A 26,083-nucleotide genomic window follows, 5' to 3' on the forward strand; every position below is an offset into this window, starting at 1 on the left:
AATTTTATTATGATTAATTATCCATGAAAAATAAATTTTGAAACTTATATGGGTACAATTAAAATTTGTATATATTTATTATATTTAATCATTTCAGATCACGGTAGCATGTTTAATTAATGACCATTCCTTCCACAATGGATTATTGTAATTGAGAAATGTGAAAAGGGGTAGAAATCTGAGCAGCATAACACTCTTAATTTGTTGATTTTATATTTTAAATTTTAGTTTTAATTACTTGCATGGAAAAGATATTAAAATAAAAAAAAAAGTTAAACATTGATACGTGAATCATAAACCATCTTTAATAATAAATTATATAAAATTTAGAATAAGACTTACATGTATAACTTCTTAGATTAGGAATGATCACAAAATCAAACTAATTAAACACTAATTTTCTCTTACTCATAAATAAATAATTAAACCGAACAAAACATAACAGCATGCGATTAAATTATAAAACAAAGTGAATTTTTAAAAACGGGAAAGAACCTTAGTACAAATAGCAATACAAAATGGTAATAAAAGACAAGTGAGAAAACAAAAACAAAATAATATCCAATGATCATAAAAAAGAAAAATTCATGGCAAAAATTAAATAGTTAGCACCTGTTTGTGGGAAACAATGACATTACAATAAAATAATAAACCATTATTACAGCCAATGGTGAAAATCGGGAAAGAAGCAAGAAAATAAAATAATTAATAATTAATAAAAATTGAGAATAAAATTTTAATTTTAATAATACTCACTGAGTATGGATATTATTCTCATCAATAATAACTTCTTATCAAATTTGTCCCGTAACTATTGTAATTATTTCTTCTCTTTATTAATATATGAAATACATTAAAAACAAAAATGAAAGATAAAGGAAAAGTAAGACAATTGCAAGGTAAAAAGAAAAGCAAGACAATTGTATACCGTTTTGGAATTTGGACAGAGGTGTCAAATTAATTTTTTATATATAAATTATTATTTTTAATTGAGAAAATTTCATTTCTTGTTTTTAATTTTGTTATTCCTTATCAAATAAGCTACACTCGAAAAGAGGTTAAAATGATAATTTTTATTTAAAAAAAAATTATACAAGACTTGATATCTTGTGGGACATACATAAGATATAAAGCTTTAGTCATTCAAACCGGGTATGTGGTCATTACAAGTTTCTTAGTTCATTGAATCAAGAAGTACAATTACAAGTATATAAAACTTCTGAAGCTATATCAATAAAATTAAAATTACAGATCTTCATGCTACATCTCAAAACCCTAGTTTAACAGCATAAGCCTCATCAATAGGCTACGAAGATTGCATCAAGGGGGTACAGTGATGCATGAATTTCTAGAACGAATGGTAACATTTGTATTTTAACTAAACATTTTTGCATTTGCAGAGTTCTACAAAGCCGAGCAACAAGAGAATGAGTTCTTATGATTCCCCCAAAATTTGAGATGCAATGAGAAAACTTACACAACCCAAAATGAAAACAAGGGGCAGAGGGGGATGAATCAAGCTACTGATCCCTATCCTTAAGGAAGCAACACTAAAATGTTAGCCACAGTAGCTGTGATGCCAATAGACTTTGCACTCAGTGTAGATAAAAATGATGTAATTTACAGCTGCTACCCTATGAGAGACCAAGAAGGAGGTCGAAAGCAACAGCTAATCCGACCAAAGAATGGATCAAAAATTGCTTGCTCAAGGTGCTGAGTAATTAGAAAAAAGCTGCAACAAAGTGTTCAGTGTTCCAGGATTGAATTTCCTAGCAAATAGATAACATGGCTTCTGAATCCCATTCCATAAGCAAGGCCAACTTTGTACTTGTCTCTGTAGCAATAAGTGATCACTTTTCAAGTCACTCAATGCATTCTTAATAAATTAAGGATATGAAGAAAGCTTTCAGAGAGCATACCTTCTCATCACTCGAGACATGCACACTAACATCAATGGACTGCGAATATGAATATTCATGATCTCAGTTAGAAAATATATTGAAAGAGCAGTTGAATGAGTAAATAAGTAAATTTTTCCCCACAGCACAGAAAAGCCAGATCAAAATGACATGATTGCACTACATAAGGGCAATTGATGGCAGCAAGATATAGAAAAGACGATCAGACCAGACACTAAAATCAAAATATGCCAACTTTACAGTAACTTCCAATACCTCTGCGGAATTTCATAAAAAAGTAAAGATAAATCATACATAGAAACCTGCACAACATGTATAGATATGGGATACACATCAAGGAGATTCTTCCAAATGGATTTTTTTCTTTCCAATTTTCCCAAAAGTCCAATTTCCAATTCTCCTTACTACTCTGGCTGTTACTTAGCATATGTTTTGGAGTGAGATTTTAAAGAGAAAGAAATACAAAGGAAGGGTACTTTTTTTGCTTTTAAACTGAGAGGATGTTTTTCTAATAAAAAAATACATTGCTTGGATTTCAAGGAAAATATGGTTCATAAGATTGGATATTCTCTTTACATTCACGTCGTGGGTGACTATTTCTGTATTGAAAAATAAATTTATCATAGCACTATACCGTAATATTCTTCAAAAGCTCATATGAAATATCTCGAACCCTATATGATTTTGGATGCCACTTTCTCTCAGACCAGTCAACATGAGTTGTTGACCAATTGGCAATTCCACCAGGATCAACAATCTGAAACAGAATCCTATTAGTTAACAGTTTGAAACTGTTAGAACAGGCCAGGATTACAGATAGAAATTCTCACCTGGAAGAATGTAGGTAAGTAATGCTCATCCGCAATGCAATTTTTCCCTTCAAAACCAGGCTGTAATATCATAATATTCACGTTAATAATTGAGCACAGCCAAATTTAAAAATTATTAAATTCATGCTTCAACACACGTTTGAGGGAAGAGCTAAGATATTTAAATAACTCCTTGCATCAGGTTTTCATTTCAAATGTAAGAGAACAATAAATAAGGGAGTTTAGGATAGCTTCTAGCTTATGGAACGTTTTCATATTAAAACTTTTTCAAGACAAGAATGAGAAGCTTGGCTAAATTAAATAGGTGCTTGTAAAGAAACTACAAGAGGGAGTTTCCTAAACAATTAAGACGCACAAGTTGATCATAACTTTGCAGCAAGTTTTATTCTTTCCATTTCCTTGATTTATCTTGTTTTCCTATTGGTGCAATTGTTAATTGAAAAGTTTATCAAAATCAGCTCAAAATACCCATCATTATGAGAAGGACGGAACTTACGGCAGAATACATATGTTGTATTAAAAGAAATTTCATGTAAACCATATGCCAAAGACACATAATCACTGAGCGTGTACGGTAAAAATGAAATACTTACACCTGCTTGGTTTGATGAACATGCCAGTTCAAAGCAAATTAATAAAATATTCAATAATGATAGACAAAAGAAATTGCTCAAAATTTTAATCCAAACAGTATTTAAAACTGTACCTGACAGTAAGCCTTAAATTTTGAGTAATACAGGTTGTCAGCCATAACTATAACAGCATGCTGGCGCTTCATTGAAAACCACTGCATCAGGAATCTAACAATTAGCCAGAAATCTAAACAGATGACATAATGAATTGAGCCCACGACTTATATTGAACAAAAACAATTGAGCTCCTCCACATCATGTGTGGAGGTATTAAACAACAATAAGATGCAAATAGAACTACAGAAAAGTAGAAAGAAAAAGGGGGCGATTTCAGGCAAGAACAAAGAATACTTATGTTATTGAGAATCTATTCACCCCTATGTTTTAAGCCAAAAGACTGGACTACTGCTTTCTCTTGTAATTGATGCTTTAGTAAAGCCTATTGACATAAATCATGGCCAACTCCATTTATTCAATTAATATCCTTTGAAAAGGGTAATTGCAAAATACTAAGTTCAAATTTCACATTCCATGTATTGTAGTAAACAAGAAAAGATTCTAATTGAAATGCATAATTTCCAGCAAGCAGCCTATGTAATATACCTGTGCACCCTTTCTAAAGTTCTTCATCTCAATTTCGGGTAACATGCGCTTTGAATACCTGCCATTGCCATGAGGACCAGGATCCATAAAGCTAACAAGAAAAAGAAAAGGTTGGATCAGTTGAGAACACCAAATTGGTGGCAGAAAACAGAAATTAGAAGAACAACCCACTTTACAAATGAACACACGGGTAGGTATACTCTATGTAAAGCATGACATACCAATCAACAAAGCTGACGTTTGTGTACATCAGATAATCAAAAATATAGTCAAAGGTATACAATGGCACACAGCTGCAAAACCAGTACGAAAGGATTAGAAACTAAAATATATATATATATATATATATATATATATATATATATATATATATATATATATAACATAAGTTACCTGGAAATAAGAATATAATTAAAAGCAATATCATGGCACATATTTACCTATCAGAAAGTAAAACAAATTGCTGGTTATCAGGATCTTGTAAAGCATTTGCCAGTAGTCGTCGTTCTGCATTAACCATAGATATTTTACCCCACACCACCTGCAATAAAGTAACCAACTATTAACATAGCTGCTAACTACCATAATAGCTACTTTTAGAGCATGTAGTTTAACTTCAAATTAAACTCATAGCTTATTATAAAAAAAATTCTAACTTCAAATATGTTACTAAGGCATTCTCAAAAATAGTAAAGTCACAAGTAAAACTAGACTAAACTTCCTAGCTTATATATAATGTTATCCTAGACTTCTAACATAATTCAAATAAGCAAATACATGTACATTATAATCTCTTAACAGGAAGTAAAGTGTGTGAAATTAGCAGATTATGTTACCAATGCAAAATATTGCATTTCAGACTGTCAGGTTGACAGAGTCAACACTACATTCCTATGCATGTCTATTAAATAGTTACAGCATCAGTTAATCTCTCACGTTGATAGACATTTTGGTTTCATATATTTGGGTACTCTAAAGTAGGAGATTCGTTTTGGTCACAACATTAACAAAAGTCGACTCATGCAAAGAGGGCACTTTAAAGGAAATTTCAAGAAGAAAAACAAGAAGTAACAACATTAAACAATGATTTAAATTCAATACATATACATGAGGAAAACAATTGATCGGTGATAGGAAACAGAACAATCATGAGACAAGTTGCACACATGGTCACTATGTATATCCTGATTGATAAAATAACAGATGATAGTAAACATAACAATCGTAACACTACACACCTGAGCACTTCGTATATCCCGGTCAACAAAATAACGGCTCACATGAATTGGTTTAGTCTTAGATGCATGCACATATACTGAGAATTTCCCTTCATGTCCCTACCAAAAAGGAGAAAAGTATTCTTCCAAGTGAGCACACTGAATTAGCATGGTTCAGAAGCAAAGACAATTAACCAACAGAATTGCAACTACAAACTATGACTGTTCATTCTCCCATATGCATGTATCAAGAATTTATGAATCGAACATATTTTACATCTTGTGGTGTACATTTATTCAAACTTAATAGCTAAGATCCAAACACTTAACCTAAATATAAAACCATTATTCATTGCATTCCGTTAGGACCAGAAAGACCATTAACAAATTTCATGCAAAGCACTTGTTCAGTATTCATATAAGTGTACAATAAACCAGTACCCTAGTTTGTCATTCAAGTTCAGTCTCACCGTCCCAACAGAAGGAATAAATTTTCCAAATTCTATCAAATCCTGATATCCTGATGATTCTCCTTCATCCTAGCACTTTTAATACAAGAGTAATAAAAGACAAACGAGTTTCACAATCAATGGAATCACTAGCGTCATTGGAGAGTACAGCAGGTTATTTCTCTAACTCGTCAAATTAAAGATTAAACTAAACATCGAGTATACTAATACAGACTGCTATATTCTCAAGGATCATATGCTTTAGAAGTATCAAAAATGTTTTAAAAAGAAAGTACTAAATTTATTTTAGAAAGGGAAACACATTAGTTGATTTAGTAAGAGACAATAAGAGCTTGCACATCCTAACTCTTGTACAAGCTAGCCATCAGTCCTTGTCCTAACTCTAACAATTGTCATGCTTGACTTGCTCACATATTTGTTTGAAAAAGAAATTATTTACAAATAAGATATGTGTACATGAACTAATACAATCATCAAAACAATACAAAATAATCAGTTACAGATAACACGTGACAATTCCTTACTTGAAAAAATTTATCCCATAATCTTTCAAATGGTAGAGAACCAGGTGACAGAAACATGAAGGCGATTTTCGGATTCTTTGAAAGTGCTAGAGGTGTTTTCAAAATATCCCTAACAACAGCTCGTGATGCAATCTCTTCATCTGTGTATTCCCTTGCAGGAGCTGGTGGAAGCCAATCAGTAATTGACCGGCAATTTTCAGAAGAAAAGATGTAGCAAGCAGAACTGCTTTTTGGTGGGTAGATATAAGCACATATTAGAAACACGCATACGAATAAAACCAAGACAATAATCCACATTGGCTTCTTCATAGGAGGACGATGACGAGACCCAGGCAGGATCTGCACATCGCCCGCGCCTAGGCGCAAATCTTTTACTGTCTTCATCTAGGCACTTGAATCACAATTTTCACCAATTCCAACCAATTTCCTTTTCATTCATATTCCGCACCACTCTAAAATGATCAATCAAGATAAATGGCCAAAAAGAAGTCTTCAACAGGTTGATGCAGAAAAATCTGAAACAAAAACAGAACAAAGATACATTAGCAAACAACTCGGCCAACTAAATCCACTAAGGTTCAGAAACCAGCATCTGGGCCCAAAATAATATGCACAGTGCATGCTAAGGTTCGCCACAGAATTGACTGCAACAGCTCAAAATATGATCAAAAGCAAACCTTTGACACATTTTTGAACCCCACATAATAATTTACTGACCAATGAAAAAAACTCGGTCACAAATTCCAAACTTTAAGAAACGGATGTCGAAATCAAAAATATCTTAATATGTGTTAAAGAGTAGACAATCCTAACTGAATAACCAACAAATTGTGAGGAAGAGGAAGGAACAAATATGTGTAAGGTTGAACACAAAGTCAAAAGCAATTTTCTTTAGCCAATTTAAAAATGAAAAAATAAAATATCAACATAACATAACATAACCCACACACTCCAATCTGATCCCACAAAGTCCCAGTTCCTCAATCATAGGAGCGATTACGTAAATATACAACAAAACCCACGATCGGGTGGGAAAGGGAAGTTTCTCTAAAAATCTAAAATCATAAAACAAACCTATTTTCATTCCACCACACCTTTCTGGTATAACCAAACACGATAATAACATTAAGGAATCAGAAAAAGACATTGTCCCAGAGAAAAAAAAACACACGAGCGTGAAAAGTGTGAGCATTTATTACATCTCATAAGTTAACACAACCAATCAATTCAACGTTTTATAATTCAAAGGGGGCACTTCTACAAAAAATACACAAGTAACCACCCATACAAAAACCACGTGAAAACTCAAACACAAAAACATATCGAAGAAAAAAGAAAACCTTACACGTTAAAATCGAATTATCTTGCAAAACACTACACGATTTCATTAATTAATTTACCACAAAAACACCAAACAACCTTAAAGATTGAAACTGAACTATCTAGAAAAACACTACACAATCCCATTAATTAATTCACCAAAAAAAAAGGCATTCCCTTCCCTCCTTCACTGTTTTCAAATCTTCCACACCCAACATCCCAAACGCTTCAAAACACAAACTTTCTCTCTCTCTCACGCAGTGAGAATGGAAAAAAGAGTGTCGATACCTGCAACGTGAAGAAGACGAAAAAATTCACATCACACGTCAAAGGAAAGATCTCAGAGGAAAATGAGCGTTGAAAGATCTATCCTTGTAGGGGGAAATCGCAAGGAACCATGCACGATCACAAAACACATACGCGAGAAGAGTAAGAAAGAAAGACAGTGTGTGTGCCTCTATTTCGTTGTGATGGCTTTTTCAAAACGCGAATCGTTTCGCTTTCTTTTGTTTCTGCGTTTGCGTTTTGCTTTTTCTCTGAAAAACCAAAAGGGTCCTTGCTTGTAGCAGTGGCACACACTAAGACACAAAAAACAAAGTATACCATGGTTTAGAAAAAAAAATCATTAATTAATCAATACTGGTTATAATATATATTTAAGGTAATTAGTGGAAAATTCATTAATGTGTTTGCAATTAAATGAGAAACTAAGTCATGACAAATATGTAAATTGATTAAAAAGCAAGTGAAAAGAAGAATATAAAGCATAAATAAATATGTTGAAAATTAAAAAATAAAGATGTTTAGAAAATATTAAGGTGTGTGTTGCAATGGAGCAATGAGAAAGTTGGGGTTGACTAGGAATCATAAGGTCCTTCTGCTTTTCTCCACTTTAGTGTTTGTTGACAAAGAAGTTTGGTATTTTTGTGATGACTCTGTTGTCACATTTGCAGCTTTTGGAAATGAATTGCAGTTTCTGCTGCTTTATTCATCACTCATTACAAAAACCAAACTTGGGCTGTCAAACTAAAAATGGAATATTAGTAATCAGAAAAGAAAAAAAATGTATAAAGAACTAAATTACATTTGTTAAATCTTACTTAATATTATACTGACAATATATTTTTATTGATTTCTTTTAAATGATATTGATGATGAGCTGAGATTTTTCTTTTATTGTTTAATTTTTATAATTGTGATATTGATGATGAATTATTGCTTAGTCGTTAATTGATAAAATTCTCGTTTTTTATTTATACAAAGTTATTGATAGTCTAAAATTTCATGAAAGTTTCCAATTTTTTTTTAATTAGACATTTTAAAAAAAAAATCTCACGTCATTATATTGAGAGTTCTTTTTATATATATAGTTTTTTATATTAATTTAGAATAATTGATATATCAAAATGTGGTTTTCAAAATTTATTAAAATATTATTTATAATTTAATGGTTAGATTAATATAAAGTTACTAATTATGTAATATTTAATAGTAAAAGTTACATCATCTAACATCTTAGCATGTAACTGTCAAATAAAACATTAAAAATTAATAATAAATAAAAGATAATGAAAAATATATATAATATTAATACATATTTGTAAAAACGTGACATATATGTACATATAAAAACGTAATATATATATCTATATACCAAAAGAAATTACAAAAATTATTTTTAAAAGCAAGAAACTCCTACATTATCAATTACATAAAACTAAATAATCATTTTGCTACATCTTTATCTTCCACTTAACTTGTTATCTGCTCGTATTGGGAAGTGATCATCATAAAAAATAACAAAACACAAAAAGAAAAGATATGGTAAGTTAATATACAAAAGAAAAATCATAATACAGTTTAATCGTGTCAAATATAAGCTTAACATTTATAAAGTACTATAACTTATTATAAAAACACGCATAATACTTTAGACTCAATTATCCATATACATACATTTGACATAGAGTTTCACTCTATGTATGCACTTGTAGTAGTATTTATACTCTGTAGAGTCATAAACATAGGTGTTGTCATTCTCTCCCCCACCTCATTCCTCTCTATATGAGATGAAGGACTGGTAGTATATCAGGATATCTCCTTTAACAAGAATACCACACATAATCATAATAAACATCCTTATTTTCATACATACAATTGTCATACTCACAAGCATATTCAATGGTTATATAAATCAATACCAAATAGCCAAAAAGAAGAAGCAGAACTATCATACAGACTACCGTTCAAAGTTGGCACTCGTCAGAACTTTCGCAAAAAGGTGGCGCTCAACGACAGTCCTAACACCCAGCATCAAACCTTTCGCAAAAGGTGATGCAAAGCATCTTGGAACTAAAATTGATACAGACCTGCAATGCAAGATGACATTAAGTTGTACCTTGTCACCACTCAATGCCAAAATATTCTCAAAACTAGGCGCTCAATGATAAAAAGGGGCACTTCGCGAACTGAAGAACAAATGTTTCCAAACTTGTACAACCAAACTTGTGCTCAACACCACACCAATACCTGTTAATGCTACACCAAATTACAGTACACTCATATTTTTGATTTTAAGTGAATTAAGACTTGTTCAATTACTCAAATTGGTATTCTTTTTTCAGAGAGATGGTTCAACACATTTTTTATACCTTAAATTCATACCAATTTGTGCAATTTAGTTCCCTCAATCACAATAGTCCAAACCACAAGTCAAAACTCAATTCAAGTACAAACATCAATTAGATTCAACAACGTACCAATATCAATCAAAATTATTCAACTGACACACACTAAAACAACTAGCTTCCCTTACCTACAAGACAACCAAATAGCTTAATGATCCCTAAAACATACTTAAATGCACATGTAGCTCAATCTACCCCTATGAAAAACACAAAGACAATCAGGACACACAATTATGACCACTGATCAATAGAGACTAGCAAGAAGAACACGAATACTACATGCGAGCCAAAAAGACTACATGTAGAAGAAGAACCAACAAACTAAAAGAGAGACAAAAAATCAACTTATTTTATTGAAGAAACTAATCGGATGATTTGATGAACTTACTCTTAAGAAAAATCTTACCGTCTCTTATATTTAGAAGATGAACGGATTGTAAAAAATCTTAGAGAAAAGATAAAAAGAGTTATAGGAAAAGATTTTTTAGAAATAATGTATATTTTTTAATAATGAAACTTGTTTATAAATATTATATTTATACTTTAAAATTTTAATATTAAAATTATTAAGTCTCCTCATTTTAAACATATTATCAATTTTAAAACACGATTTTCTAAACTCTTACACATCACTCACATCATATGTTGATTAAAATTGATGTATCATGTTGATTAAAATTGATGTAATATATTTTTTAAATATAAATAACTTACTTATTATTTTTATTATATAAAATTCAATATTAATAATTATGATAATATGAAATTATAATTTAAAAATTACAGCAATAAATTAATGTTATTATGTAAAGTTATATACTTTGTAACACCGATTAAAAGTTATGTTTATATTTATACGAGAGGGGGTCAGTTTTTAAACTCAAATTCTTTATATTTTTATTATTTATGATAAGATTCGATAATTAATATTTATTTTTCTTACTCTTCTGCTGCACAGAATATGGTGTAGTCACTTTGTGTTTGTACTTCCTTCTCTAACTTCAGCATTATTATAAGCATATGTGTGGTGATTTTTTTTACTCTAACTTTTATTTTATTTTAACATTAAATATTACTTTAAATATTATTAGACTAATTGTGTTTTTAGTTCCTGTGAATCCTTTCTAGTTTTTATCCAATAAAATTTTAAAGGCTTTTATTTTTATTCTTTGCTGAGTTTTGGTTAAGAATTTTTACGAGGCGAGTTACTATAATGATATGATATATCTAAAACTATTAATAAAGATAGTTTTTAACTATTTATCTCGTATGCATAATATTTTACTATTTCTATCTTAATATTTGTTACAAAAAAACTAATAGTGAGATGTTGTGATGAAAGATTATATAACATTTAATTAATAAAAGTAAGTAATTTTTGTAACCAATTTTCTATATATTTATTGTAATTTTATTTTTTATGTTTGGATATTTAGATTTTACTATAATAAGAATTACATCAAATAAAGAATGTCAAATCACAACAAAAGCTGGTGCTCATTTTCTAGATTGATTATTGGTAGAGAATGTAAAGATGGGCCTAGTAGAAAAAAATAAAGACATGCAACGTTCATGTGGCTGGTGCCTCTTAAGGGTAATTTACTTTTTCATTTCTTCTCATAAATTTCTTTTGTATATACAAATCATACCTTCCACAAGGTGAATCAATCAATAGATATATGTGCGTGCAAAGCCTAAAGGTTCATTTATCACTATATATAACTATCTTGAATGTCTTGGAAGCAATATATAACTACAATCTACCAATAAACTAAAACAACAAATTCAATAACAAAGAAGATCAATATTATGGCATTTGCATATGAACAATTTCTTCTTTTGTTGATGGCTTTTTCAACATGTTTCTCATCAACTAGCAGCAATTCATCTGTTAAACCTCAAAGACTGGTCTCCAGACTCATTCACCCTGGCTCAATTCATCATCCTCACTACAAGCCACATGCAACAGCTCAAGACCGAATTCAACTTGATATCCAACACTCAGCAGCACGTTTAGCCTACATTCAAGCAAGGATAGAAGGTTCTTTGGTCTCTAATAATGACAACAAAGCTAGTGTTTCTCCCTCTTTAACTGGTAGAACCATACTGGCCAATATCTCAATAGGCCAACCCCCTATCCCACAACTAGTTATTATAGACACTGCCAGTGACAGCTTCTGGATCATGTGCTCCCCTTGCACAAATTGTGACAACCATTTAGGACCACTCTTTGACCCCTCAAAGTCTTCCACCTTTTTCCCACAGTGCAAAATACCATGTCTCTTCAAGGGTTGCAAATGTGACCCTATTCCATTTCGTGCATCTTATGCAGATGGCTCCACAGCTTCAGGAACATATGGTCGTGATACTGTTGTCTTTGAGACAACTGATGAAGGTACCTCTAAGATATTAGATGTACTATTTGGATGTGGCCACTACATTGGATACGATTCAGATCCAGGACACAATGGAATACTAGGACTAAACAGTGCAGTTGAATCTTTGGCAACAAAAATTGGTAGAAAGTTTTCTTACTGCATAGGCAACCTGGCTGACCCTCATTACAATTACAACCAACTGATATTAGGTGAAGGGGCAGATCTTGAAGGTTTTTCCACCCCTTTTGAAGTCCACAATGGTTTTTATTATGTCACCATGGAAGGCATAAGTATAGGGGAGAAAAGGCTTGACATAGCTCCAAGAACTTTTGAGATAAAAGAGAATGGCACAGGAGGAGTCATCATTGACACAGGTAGCACTATCAGCTACCTAGTTGATAATGTGCATAAACTAATCTACAAAGAAGTTAGAAATCTCATTGGTAGGTCCTTTAGAGGAGCAATAATTGAAAATTCCCCGTGGATGTTGTGTTATTATGGTAGTATCAACAAAGATCTAGCTGGGTTTCCAGTGGTTACATTTCATTTTGCTGAAGGAGCAGATTTGGCTATGGATTCTGGAAGCTTTTTTAGTCAAGTCAGTAATGACATATTCTGCATGACTATAGGTCCAGCCAGTAACATCGACATTAAAAGTAAGCCTTCAGTGGTTGGATTGTTAGCCCAACAGAGCTACAACGTGGGATATGACCTTGTTAATAACTATGTTTACTTTCAAAGAATTGATTGTGAACTTCTTAGTGGTTGATGATTGTGAATGCATTCACAAATCACAACTCTTGAACTCCAATTTGATTGAATCCACAACAAAAGCATTATCTGTGCACTAACAAGGTAAAGTAAATGGCAATGCGTTGCTCTCATGGCATATATGGCTTTAATTATTTTGAATTTAGATACAAGACATTAGAAGCTATAACAACTCTTGTATTCTGAGTATTGTGATAGTATAACTAACCTCCAAGCTCAAATATAAGCAAAAGCAAATTATTTGGAGACATTATTCTTTAAAGACTTCCAAAAAAGTAAAATAAGAAATAATATATCTAAATCTGTGTTGTTGTTTAACTTGTACAAAAAGTAAATTTAACTTAATGAAAATAATTATTTCATTCTTTTCTACACTTTTTTTTCTCTTTCAGAATTCATATTTGTCACAACGTACTTTAAGATTGATAAATAAAGATAACATCACTAAATAAAAACATTCAATATATTTTCTATCATAAGTAGCATTTTGTCAGTACTAGTGACAAAAGGAACTTAATAAAATCATTACTACTACAAATCATATGATACATGTTCTTTCAACTTAACAAACACATAAACAGTAATTAATCTCTCAACTTATTTTTATAACCAATATGATTTTCATAATCCAGCGACATATCTTATTAGTACACTTAACAAAAGAGACTTAATATATACTATTTCTCAACACTACAAATTGTATGACATGTGCTCAACTTAAATAACATGTAAACTCGAGAACTCAAAAGTAATAGACTTAAACTAAAACATGTACTCAAGAAAAAAAACAAATATTTATATTAAGTACTGAAAAAAAAATTAACCACATATTAAAACTATAAACTTTATTTAAGCCATAAATGAATAATGTAAGTAGTTTAGGTAGGTGACTGGACTGACATGTAAATTTGAACTATCTATGAATACATCATAATTGTTCTTACATAATATTAATTTTCAATCACCAACAAAAAACACTTTTTCACACCTTCCTATAATGTTACAGTTCTATTTTTAGTGACATGACAAAAATCATTCTTCCAGACAGGCATTTTTCAACGTCTAACTCCAGTTTTCTCCACAGTCCAGCCATCTCTGTTAAAGGCTCGTTTGCAATTACATGCAACTGGCTGAGAAATACTTATCCTTAGTAGAAAAAACAATCAAGATCTATAAGGCCAGATAGAATAAGGTAAAAAATTAATGTCTACAAATCAAGCATCATTCAGTTGAAAGAGGGGAAGAAAGGAAGAAAAACAAAAAACAATAACCCCACTCAATATGCTTATTTATTATAGCATGAACAGAAAGGAAAACACTTACGTTCAATAACCATTTAGAGAAGGAGTAACTTTGGTCGATCCAGGCCTAAAGCAGAAATTAGCATGCAGTTTATCACCTTTCTTTCTAGAAATACAACATTATGACAGCTCTTGTATTCCGAGTATTGTGTTAGCAGCCATTCTTCATGTATTACCATGAGCTGTATATCATAAGAGTAGAACCAATCACAGATGGAAAAAATACTACAAAGTGGTGGAAACTCTGTTCAGATCAGTAATGTGTAATGTTCAACATGTTGTAACACCTTTACTGCTCTTGGCAGTTACACAGTCATTTTATTTAAAATATGTTTCCATACAGTTCATAGTCAATACATGCATACGCACACATTGTTAGAAATATAAGAAATATCTTCAGACTATCTTAGAATATTGTATAGTATCTTAGATTATCTCTTAGGACTTATTCGTCTTTTATACTTTGATTTATTTTCTTACTTAATTAGGATCTTTATTATAAGAATATCTTATTAGAATATCATCTATAGGCATATCATAATATTATGTATGTAAAAATAAAATATCCTATAATTATTTGTATTTATCGTCATCAATCTGTTTAAAATGAACTTTGCAGTGTAGTCCATATCCATACACAGTTTTTAGCATCTCTTCCATCTACTTCTCTCTCTTTCATCACTTCCATCCTTAAGTCTAAATCATTTGTCAAAAAATTGTCAGCACAACCCACAACCATTGTTCAAGTGCTGCTTCAAAACACGTTTCCTTTTGAAAATTTGAATTTAGTTGCTCGAAGGAAGTTCACAGATGAAGTTCATCAAAATGCTATGCTTCAAGAAAAATAAAGATAAACAGTATTCTTTTTATCGTGAAAGATATGAAAGAAACCAGTTTTCTCTACAAATTCTCAACATAACTTCCATGCACAACAATTTTATAGAGTAAACTGAGACGTGACTATATGTAATCTTAGCCAAAGGTTCATTTCTTCCAAGCCAAGCCAAGAACCTTTCAGATTCAAGGTTCTTAAAACAAATATATGAAATGGCTAGAAATTAGAAAGTATAATAATCAAAACAAGAATCTTCAAGTCAATGAAAACTAAAAAGTAGAATAAAATAACAATTCAATAGGCAGTGCATAAGAAAAATTCAAAGTTTCTGTTTCACTCATCAAAATGTGGATTAGCCTTTCTTCCATCAATTCAAAATTTATATGCATAAAGAAGAAAGAAAACATAGAGATGCAACTTTTGAGTTTATGAAAAGAAAAAAGAAGTCTGGGCAGTGTGTATACAATGTGTCTTCTCTAATTTTTCCAGGTATTTGGGTTTCCTTGTCTGCCTTCCTTAACTAATAAAATTTTATTTCTTTTCCATGTTTAATAAAGCCTATTTTATGAGAATGTTATGATTTTTGAGTCCATATAATTTATTTTATGAACAAAAAGTGTCTACTAAACAACAGTTAGACAGAAAATGCATCATGACATGACATACCCTCACAAAAAGGAAGTTATCTACCGAAAGAACTACTTCACACAAATTAAAGAAAAGTGTTTCAGTCTGTTCAGTTTGAGCCTAAGAAAAAAAATACTTCTTTTAATGTTTTTGGTATACAAGTACTATATTAGCCAGCATAAATGAAAACCACATATAATTGAAAACAGAAAACAAATAGAGTATGAAACTAATTTCATCACCTATCCAGTGTAATTATATACAGTTTAATAAAGTGAAAAAAAAAAGTAAAAATAAAATAAAATAATTGTATAGTTGTAGGGGAAACCAAAGGAATTAAAAAAAAAGTTCAATTTTATCATCAACAAGATGCGCTTTACCAGAATCATTGCTGTAGCTAAATCTCTTTACTGGAAAGAATTATATATATTACCATTTCTATAGTGGCTTAGTGTTGAGTCCAGCAGGTTCCTTGGTAGTCACTTTATGGGTGAAAGTGCAGAACAGGAGCAAGGACAGACGGTAGTTCATCAACCACGTTACATAACTGCCTTTTCAAACAGGATCCAGCATTGATCCAGTCCTGTGACTCAAAGCATGATACCCTGAATGTACATGTCAAATGTCAAGAATACCCTGAATGAGCTTTCACTGTCTCGTGCCTCGTACTAAAGATTATCATAAGGTTATAAAAAATAATTATGATTATTTCTGCAATGTATTTTAGGCTGATATTGTTTCCCCTTTCTTTAGACTTTTGTCCCTTTCAGATTGATTGTAGCAAAAAGGAAGACAGAGGGCTACAAAATCACTTCTCTGTCTGGCTTGTTATTACTACAATGGAAACTGGAAATCTTGTTCGTCTATATCATAGTAAGGGAATGTAAAAGAGAAAGAGACCACTGCAACCACCCTTCATAGTCCAGAACATTGAACATGACAGAAATTTTTCATTTTTTATCATTACACACACATTACTATTATGCATTTATAGAAAGGATTAACCCTTTAAGGAAAATCAGAAAGGGTGCCACATTCATTGACTTCCAGGAACTGATTTACTGGAAGCATGGACACACAGATCAAGGTTGATGGTATGCTTTAAGGTTTAGGGCTAGGCAAGGAGGAAAAGAGTGAAAGGCAGCTTCTGGCAGCGAAAGCATGTATTGTATTGCAATACCATAAACTAATACACCCATTTATTTAGTAATAAAATTAGATCCAGTATTAGTACAGGCCCAGGTCTTTGGACAATATGTGTAATAACCCCAATATCTCCAAGCATTGGGGACTGGGAACAGCAGAGTCACAACCAGATTGACCAAATAAAATTGAAAGACAAAGGGTAAAAGCACTCAAACCAATTGACACTAGCAATGACATGCAATAAATGTAATAGTTCAGAAGACAATAAACATGATTACAAGAATGGAAATTGTAAAGAAAGTAGATGCCATGCCAAAATTGTCTAACAAAGAAGTTAAGAATTTACATAATTTAAAAGGTGGCATTAAGCTTTCAGGTAAGTTTCAATAAATTATGTTAAGTACCAAAGGAATGGTAAACCATTATACATGGATAGACACTTTAGAAGCTTAACTATAATGAAATATTATGTACCTGTAGGTGTCATCCATGTGCTCTCTTTGCCAACCGCACACGGGAACCAGTTCAAGCACTAAAAGAATTTTCCTTATTTACCCCACACGTTCAGTTCATGGACTCTGTCAGATCAGAAAGCATTTCTTTCGCTGATTGATTTGCTTTCTGAAGTTCCCCTTTGGCACAAAATGCAGCAATTCTAGAATAATAGAAGTCAAAACCCTGCATCTGGGATCTTGTCATACAATCACTGTTATTTGTTGCAAGATTATTTACATCTTTGCCATCACAAGATCCAAGATTCCAACCACTTTTGCAAGAGGAAGGTAGAATGCTTGAGCATTTAGAACCAAAATCCTTCCATTCATAAATCTTTTGTCGTTTATAAGTGGACAACTTTTGAACGGGAAAAAGTATACAGGCAATTTCATTGAGAACTGTAACAGCTTCTTGAACCCTTCCTTGCTCACACAAAGTGGTAAGGAAATCACTTATTGACTCACTATCAACCTCCTTGTTGACTATGTTTATCAATTCTGCCACATGCTTGGATTGGAGCATTTCTCTCAAGACACTCCTGGCTTCTTCCATCCTTCCCTTGGAACAAAGACCTCTTATCAAATATAAGAAGCCAAAAAAATCAGGTGATACAGATTTCATCTTGAACTTATAATAGAATTCAAGGGCTCCTTGCATGTCACCCTTTTGGCAATAGCAATTAATTGCGGCACTTATAGTCAAACTGTCAGGCTCGATATATTTTGTCTCCATATCAATAAGAAGCTCAAATGCCTTTTCTAATTGTCCAAGCTTAGAAAATCCATCAAGTAATGAGTTGTAAACTTGTACTTTAGGCTGAAAGCCCTTGAGGACCATTTTCCTGAAAATATGCTCCGCATCTAGCAAAAACCCCTCTCTACATAGAGCATAAACTACTGTAGCGTAAGTTATTTCAGAGGGTACTAAATTAAGTTTCTCTAACGAATCTAACAGCCGAAATGCTTCAATAAGACATCCCTCATGACACAATCCATTTAAGATTGAATTATATATGACTATGTTCAAATTCATCCCCTTCCTTTCAACAAAGGAACAGAGATCCAATGCTTTATTGAGATATCCACCCTTGCACAAGCCATCAATAACAATTGCATAATCAAAATATGTGACTGCTAAATTATCTTGAATCGCTGTGACAAGCTTATATGCATCTATAGATCTACCTTCCTTTATGAGAATCTTAAGAATAGAGGCAGGGAAAATGTCGGCAAAAGAGTTATCCACCATTTTTCCAAGATACTGAAGGGCAAGGTTGACATCTTTCAGACAGAGGTAACATGCAAGTATACTTTGTACGGTTGGTTCAACTAGACCATATTCTTTCAGGAAGCTATTCAAAAGGGGCAGAATTTTCTCCCTGTTCCCATTACTAAGATACCCTCTCAAAATTGAGTAATAAGACTTGCCCGTGACAGGTTGACCTCTCTTTTTCAGCATCATGCACATATGATTTGCATCATCAAGTAATCCTCTTTGACATAATAAAAAGATAGAATAATTACATACTGCACTATATATGTCTGGTCCCAAACCATCCATTCTGTAAACAAAATCTAAAGCCTCTTTTGTATTGTTTTCTTCAAAGATTGTATTCATTAACATCCTAAATGTACCTATATTCAACTCGAGACCTGAGTTATGGAGTTCAAGTAATGCGTCAATGGCCATTTCTGCCATACCATTCTTGCAAAGGCCATTAATAATACTATTGTAGCACGCCTGTGACAAGATTGAAGTCTTTCTAAATTCATCAAATACCTCAAGAGCCTCGTCAATTCTACCTACCTTGCAATAGCCGTCAATCATTGTGCAGTAAGTCACTGAATTTGGAACCAGATCCATTTCAGACATTCCTCTGTAAAGTGCATAAACATCTTCAAAAGCACCCATCATAAACAGTGCTTTGATCAGTACATTACACATCACAACATCCATAGCTATCCCAGATTCTTCTATTCGCTTCTTTGTCTGCAACATCCGGGGAATGTTCTCTTCTTCAGTATACCCATGCAAAAGTGTGCTGTATGTAATCACATCTGCAGCAACATTTTTCGATAACTCATCCGCCTCGACTGTCCTCCCATGCTTGGATAAACCATTCATAACAGCATTGTATGTAACAACACTAGGGCTGATCTTGCTCCTCTCCATTTCATCAAACAGACTAAACACCTTACTGAAATCCCCTCTCTTTCCAAACCCATCAATCAAAATCACAAACACATATTCATCCATTTCAATTCCTAATTCTTTCATGCTTTCGAATACAGCGAACGCTTCCTCCACCTTACCCTTCTTACAATAAGCAGACATGATTGCACTGTATGTGACTTTATTAGGTCTGTGTCCTTCTTTTATCATCTTGGCCAAGAAAGTAAACGACTTCTCCACATCACCTAGCTTGGAGAACCCATCTACAAGCACAGTATAACTCACACAATCATGGCCTATTCCCTTCTCCTCCATTTCCCTCATCCTCCTTAAAACCTCAACCAAAACCCTCTCCTCAACATACCCACAAGCCCAAGCACTATACAAAACAACATCCAATGCCAACCCTTCCTTCTCCATCCACTGCACCAAACCACATACTTCTCCAACCCTCCCCATCTTACAGAGAGCCACCACAAGAGCCGTGCACGTCACCACATTGGGCCTAAACCCACCACAATCAGTGACTCTCTTAAAAAAATCCACCCCAAGTTCCGGTTTTCCAACCCTACAAAACCCAGAAATCACGGAACTACACACAAAATCATCAAAAGGGTACCTAACTCCATCCTCAGCCATCAACTCCAGCACCTCAACGGCCATACCCATCAGCCCCTTTGAGCTCAATTCATGAACTATAAAACAAAAGGTGAAAGAAGAAGGAACTACAGCACGGTTCCTAACACAACGCCGCAAAACGGAGAGAGCTTTCTCAGGGTCGTGGCGTTGGGCACAGAGGCCTTGGATGAGGGTGTCCCACATGAAGGGGTGAGTGATTTTCAAGTGAGTGTGCATGAATTGTTCTGCTTGTTCGAATTTGTGGGATTTGAGGAGTGCCCATGTGAGGAGGGAGAGGGTTCGGGGGTTGGTGGGGGCGTTGTTGGTTTGCAGCTGAGAGAAGAAGTGGGTTATTAGGTTGAACTTTTGAAGGTGGAAGAGGAAAAGGAGGAAGCGGTTGATGGGTTTGGGAGTGGGGGTGAAGCCACGCTTGAGCAAGGTTTGGAGGGACAAGGGTCGTGGGTGGAACAACATAGAAGGGAAAAGACAACGCTTGGATTTCAAAAACAACGTAGTTGTTGTTCCAACATTGGATGAAAATTGAAATGCTACTTCCTTCGGTCAGATTCTCTTCGGTTCGAGACTGAATTGAAGCTGAGAGAGTGACATGATCAGAGGGGTGCTCCCTCCCACTTCAATTGGGCCTGGTCGATCACTGGATACAATTAGGCTACATATACTCTTGAATTTTGGAAGGACTTTGCTTCCTGCACTTCCACGATTATTAACTGCATCTCGACATTAATATGAAAAGGATTAAACCACCCTTGAGTCAAATATGATTTTTAAATAAATTCTAAGAATTAAAATTGTATTACAAATTATGATTTCAACCTAAAATTTAAAAATTAATACTAAAATTATGCTTAAAATTATATTTTCTTCTTCTTATGAAATTATGACTTATCTATCTATCCATATATGTATTTAAATTTTTCACAATTATTGTTTGAACTCCTTACACCTAAGTCTCACAACTCTTATTACCAACTTTTAAAGATATAAGAAACGTGTTAATGTATAAAATCTTACAAAGTAAGTTCATATATAATCTTTTTAAAAGAGAATAAATTAAAAAATGTGAAACTTTGGTGCATGTTAGAATATTCAAAACTATAAGGTAAGAAAATCACACATATGAAACATTATTATATGGTAATAACATCCCACGTTCCAATCAATGTTTTTCAATGCCAAATTTAAATATTCCCAACTTCATCATCTTTTCAACCATGACACTTTAATTTGATATTATCTTTAATTATTTATGTAGACAATTAATATTAAACACTTTAAGCTTTCATCTTTTTATAACTTCAATGTCTATTACGAATTTTAGGCATTAATATTGTATTTTATCCATTAACTGGAAAATAATTTGGATGTTGAAAATTGATTTTGTATACACCAAAAATCACGTATAGAGAATTTTGATTCTTTTATTGACCCAGAAGAATAGATTTTAAGGTGAGTATTTTTCAAGATTTGTCTTATTTGCACACGTCAACTTCACTAGGCTAACTAAGTAAAACTTATCAACAGCCACTGAAAGTATTTTAAACAAAAACCACTTTTTACAAAATCGATTTCCAACTTAAAAGATCATGGATAGGTTTTTTATTTGTATTGATTTTTTATATATATATATTTTTTTAGTCGACTGAGTCTATTTTTTTGAAAAAGAATTTAATCAATTGTTTTTATTTAAAAATATTGTTTAAAAGTGTCACGTGTTAAAATATTAATATGTCACATATTAAAATTTAAATTATTTTTTACTTAGAATGTGTTATATGTAAAAATAAAAATAAATATTTAAAATAAAAATTAAACAAAATTTTGACACATGACAAATTTAAATTTTTATATTAATTAAACAGAGAAGAAAACATATTGAATTCTTTTTACAGAAATAACAATTAAGTTAAAAACAAAATATAAGAATAAAAACAAATAAAAATCTAAATAAATAGACTAAATTGCTAATTAAAAAAAATTAGATTTATCAAAATTTGGAATTATATAATAAGAGTAAATGAAGGAAAGAATTTAAAAAATTTAAGAAGTTTATATTAATTAATCTGTGACACAGTTTTCTTCTTTGACACAAGTTATTATCCACCAAGAAAAATCCAAGAGCGAAGAAATAGTCAAACAAAAATGAAACTTTGCTATTTTTTTTCTCTCCTAAAAGGAAATTAAATAACATTCAATAAAAGTCACAATCACTAATTTCAAGATACCATTTGAATTTTCTATTTTACGTTATTATTAAAAAAATCATTATAATTTACAATCGAATTGAGAACACTTTTTTTCAAAAAAACATTATATTTATAAAATAAATCAATAATAAAACATCAATATTAAAGTTTACATGTAAAATGAGTTATTTATATAAAAAAACGAGAAATAATGTTAAATGGATATATAAAAAATTCAATATAAAAATACCATTGTCATTTTCAAAAGAGTCTAAATTTTTCTCCCAATAAATGCATTCAAACTAATATTATACATTATACACGCATTCACGCATGTTAGAAAGGTAAAATAATTATAATTTTACTACTACCAAAAATATATAAAATATAATAAGAATAGTTTCAAATTAATGTAAAATTTTATACATGACAAATTATCTTTTCCTGAAACAAAAACTCCAACTTAATAGAATCAAACCAAAAGGGTCAATCATTCACTGTAAAATCACAATGACAAAGTTAGCTTTTCCAATACTTCAGTCAAGACCTCGTGTTCTAAGTCCACAATCTTCTGTTGAATGCATATTTCCCTCCAATAAAAGGGACCCACCAACACATTCTCTGAGAGCTGTGATTGGTAATGCTTCTCACACTAAAATCAAAAAATGCTAATTATGCCATTAAAGTCTTTTAATTCTTGAGTTTACTTCTAATTGCATGATTACAATCACTAATTTGGCTCTGTTTTGAATGTTTCAACGCTTCAAGATAGCATTTGCAGGTCTAATTGGTCAATTACCCGTTTCATACGCTTGGGTTAGAAATTATGGTGTTTGAAAAAATACCACAGAGAGTTTCTCACTTAAACTAACATGTATAAATGCCTTTATTGGCCACATGAGGCTTCAGCTTGTGTTTCCATGCAGAAGCACTTTTATTAAATGGCCACCCTTTTGAGTCCTTGAATGAAGTTGAAGATAAACACAAGGAATCAGTCAGAAAATTCACTGCTTAGGTTACCAATAACCGTCCATTTCAGTTTATCAAAAAGGCTGCTCAGGCAAAAAAAATACTAGAAAATTATCCCTCCACGCATCAATAATCAAACCCCAGTTGTGTATTCTATATAGTAAATTAACATTAGTCATACATAATAAGTACAAACTTAGTAGTTAGCTTTACCCTTTCATTCTGCATCATCATCTGCCAAGAAAGAGTCACATATGGGAGCCTGTTTTTCTTCCAAACCATCCTCCACAACCAACAATGTCCGTTTGGTTCATCTCAGTGGATATGTGGAGGATTTTGAGAAGCCAATTTCTGTGAGCCAACTCACTGGCACCTCTCAGAAGCACTTTGTTTGTACCTCACTTCAGCTTCTTTCACCTTGCTCAAAACCATTGAATGGAGACACAGAACTTCAACCTGGGAATGTCTACTTCATGCTACCATACTCAATCCTTCAAGCTGATGTTTCTCCTGTGGATTTGGCTTCCCTTGCAAAGAGGCTCACTGCAATAGCAAAAACCAGCAAAGGGTCTTCCCTCAAAGATGGTCCTTTCTCAAGCCAACAAGGGTTGAACGATGTTTGGAATTCGCCTTCAAGGAGTCCTGGGAGGCTTGGTGTGGTTGAACGAAGTCCGTGTAGAGTGCAGCCTTGGAAACCTATCTTGGACACCATCAGAGAGAAGTCTTTCAATCGGAGAAGTGAATCAGATTTGCAAGAACATATTTGATGTTTGAAAGACCTTGAATTGAGGTAAAACTAGGAAGGAAGAAGACACATGTTAGTTGGTTTGATTATCTTTTGACAAGGAAAAAAATTGAAATTTGAGACGGTTACGCTTGAATTTTTCTTGTGTATAATTCTTCTTTGTATTTATGATCCAAATTATTAAGAACTTGATATTTCAGTTTGCAGAATTCGTACACAATCTTTGATTACTGAAAATGTGTCTTGCAATTAAAATTAATGGAGCAATCAGATGAAGAGAAATCTCTGGTAGGGGATTGCAAATTAGGATATAATACAACACAACACAACACACAATTTATAACTTATTTAGCAACTGATACTATAATTTGGTTGTCTGATTGAAGGGAAAGAAAAAGGATCAAACTTAATTTTTGTTGAGTCAGGTAGCAAAACTTGTATCATAGACATAATTTCTTCCTTCTGAACACCAATCCAATAAGGGATGTGTGTAATATCAGATAGACTTTTCTTTGTTCTTGTTTTCAGGAAGGTTGGCCAAGCTAATTGTGACTTTGGCAAAAACTCTCACATGGCTACTTTTATAAAATAGTACTAATAATGTAGTAGGGGGACTGGTGGCTAATATAAACAAAACGGCAAATTACAAGGTTACAAGGAGATGATGGGACCCACTATTGAATAGGTAAAACAGTCCAGACCACTTCTTTGCATTGAGACAGAATCAAATGTTAAGGAACATCAGTTTCTCACTTCCTCAATTGCTCCCTTTGTCTTTCCTCCACAGCTTTCTTTGTTTCTCTTGCTTTTTCCCAGTCTTTGCTAAGGATGGCTTGGCTCAATTCACTCCATATAAGAGCTGATTCAGTTGGCCACACACTGTGATTAAAAATATACACAACAAAATCTAGGTTGAACTCAAGAACACATGGCAACTCATGCATATTGTGCTTTGTTATTGAGCTGACATATGCATGAAAATAAAACATCATGATTTCCCTTTGCATTTTTGAACTCTTTATATTTTAATTGGAACTAGAGCAACCAAAATCAGTGAGAAGGGAAGAAAAAGTTGCTTTGATTGGTTTAAAGTAAAATTTATTTTACAGTAACATGCTTGGATTTCTGTAAGAACTTAAAGAGTGCACATGAAAATACCCTCTTTATAATGTGAATAATAAACACTACTGTGTAGAATGAGAATAATAATTTGCACACGAAAATACACTCATATATAACGTCTGCATCCTTCAAGTAGGAGCCTGAAGCCCTGAAACTACCTCTTTTTGCATCATACATAACTTCATGTAGAATCTTCAATGAAGATGAATCGATGATCTTCCCATTTACCAATCTTTTACTTCCCAAATCCAAGGAAAGGGAAGTTTGACTCATGCAGAATGATTCAACCAAGTCGAGGACTAAGGAGTAAGAATCACATAAAACCTTTTTGTTTCCTCCATATACAAACACTACTGTTAAAGGAGCAGGAATATAAACTCTCCTTAAACTTAACAAAATAAGAACATTTTAGACCAAAAGTTATATTTATGAAATACTTCTTAATATATCTACTCTTAACTTTATTTTGTACCACAACATTTGTCATGCCAAAGAATA

General features: G+C 32.5%; 4 protein-coding genes across 7 annotated transcripts; 2 read left to right on the top strand and 2 right to left on the bottom strand.

Annotated features, from left to right (window-relative positions):
• Positions 1-1,157: 1,157 nt before the first annotated feature.
• Positions 1,158-8,090, bottom strand: LOC124834294 (glycosyltransferase BC10-like). The gene is made up of 11 exons (XM_088105825.1): positions 7,804-8,090; positions 6,196-6,710; positions 5,223-5,321; positions 4,425-4,525; positions 4,206-4,277; positions 3,985-4,075; positions 3,456-3,536; positions 2,750-2,809; positions 2,554-2,676; positions 1,920-1,958; positions 1,158-1,834 (listed from the first exon to the last, which is right to left on the bottom strand). Exons 2-11 carry the CDS (start codon positions 6,577-6,579, stop codon positions 1,706-1,708), a joined length of 1,179 nt encoding a protein of 392 aa, XP_087961951.1. The 5' UTR covers positions 6,580-6,710; positions 7,804-8,090; the 3' UTR covers positions 1,158-1,705.
• A 3,694-nt stretch (positions 8,091-11,784) lies between these two features.
• Positions 11,785-13,349, top strand: LOC124821182 (aspartic proteinase CDR1-like). The gene has a single exon (XM_047293046.2). It carries the CDS (start codon positions 12,012-12,014, stop codon positions 13,347-13,349), a length of 1,338 nt encoding a protein of 445 aa, XP_047149002.2. The 5' UTR covers positions 11,785-12,011.
• LOC124821181 (Pentatricopeptide repeat (PPR) superfamily protein) lies at positions 13,294-21,179 on the bottom strand. 4 transcript variants are annotated; one of them, XM_088105827.1, is made up of 4 exons: positions 17,735-21,179; positions 16,548-16,719; positions 14,675-14,834; positions 13,294-13,420 (listed from the first exon to the last, which is right to left on the bottom strand). In XM_088105827.1, the coding sequence occupies exon 1, from the start codon at positions 21,017-21,019 to the stop codon at positions 17,825-17,827; it is 3,195 nt and encodes a 1,064-aa protein (XP_087961953.1). In that variant the 5' UTR covers positions 21,020-21,179; the 3' UTR covers positions 13,294-13,420; positions 14,675-14,834; positions 16,548-16,719; positions 17,735-17,824. The 4 variants fall into 4 exon arrangements, with proteins under 4 accessions (XP_087961953.1, XP_087961952.1, XP_047149001.1 ...); XM_088105826.1 differs by lacking the exon at positions 13,294-13,420 and adding an exon at positions 14,171-14,481; XM_047293045.2 differs by lacking the exon at positions 13,294-13,420 and adding an exon at positions 14,171-14,497.
• A 2,466-nt stretch (positions 21,180-23,645) lies between these two features.
• Positions 23,646-24,672, top strand: LOC124821184 (uncharacterized). The gene has a single exon (XM_047293048.2). The coding sequence runs from the start codon at positions 23,973-23,975 to the stop codon at positions 24,483-24,485; it is 513 nt and encodes a 170-aa protein (XP_047149004.1). The 5' UTR covers positions 23,646-23,972; the 3' UTR covers positions 24,486-24,672.
• Positions 24,673-26,083: the final 1,411 nt, after the last annotated feature.

The sequence above is a fragment of the Vigna umbellata genome, chromosome 2, assembly GCF_029865625.1.
Source record: "Vigna umbellata cultivar VRB3 chromosome 2, Vumbellata_1.0, whole genome shotgun sequence".
Lineage (NCBI taxonomy): Eukaryota > Viridiplantae > Streptophyta > Magnoliopsida > Fabales > Fabaceae > Vigna > Vigna umbellata.

Bases quoted from the DNA above. Each gene is read 5' to 3' on its own strand.
- LOC124834294 (XM_088105825.1), bottom strand. From the start codon at position 6,579: ATGAAGACAGTAAAAGATTTGCGCCTAGGCGCGGGCGATGTGCAGATC. The intron at 3,537-3,984 runs GTATATTACATA...TTCCTGATGCAG, and splicing joins ACTTTAGAAAGGGTGCACAG to TGGTTTTCAATGAAGCGCCA. The intron at 1,959-2,553 runs GTATAGTGCTAT...TCATATTCGCAG, and splicing joins AGCTTTTGAAGAATATTACG to TCCATTGATGTTAGTGTGCA.
- LOC124821184 (XM_047293048.2), top strand. From the start codon at position 23,973: ATGGGAGCCTGTTTTTCTTCCAAACCATCCTCCACAACCAACAATGTC.
- LOC124821182 (XM_047293046.2), top strand. From the start codon at position 12,012: ATGGCATTTGCATATGAACAATTTCTTCTTTTGTTGATGGCTTTTTCA.
- LOC124821181 (XM_088105827.1), bottom strand. From the start codon at position 21,019: ATGTTGTTCCACCCACGACCCTTGTCCCTCCAAACCTTGCTCAAGCGT.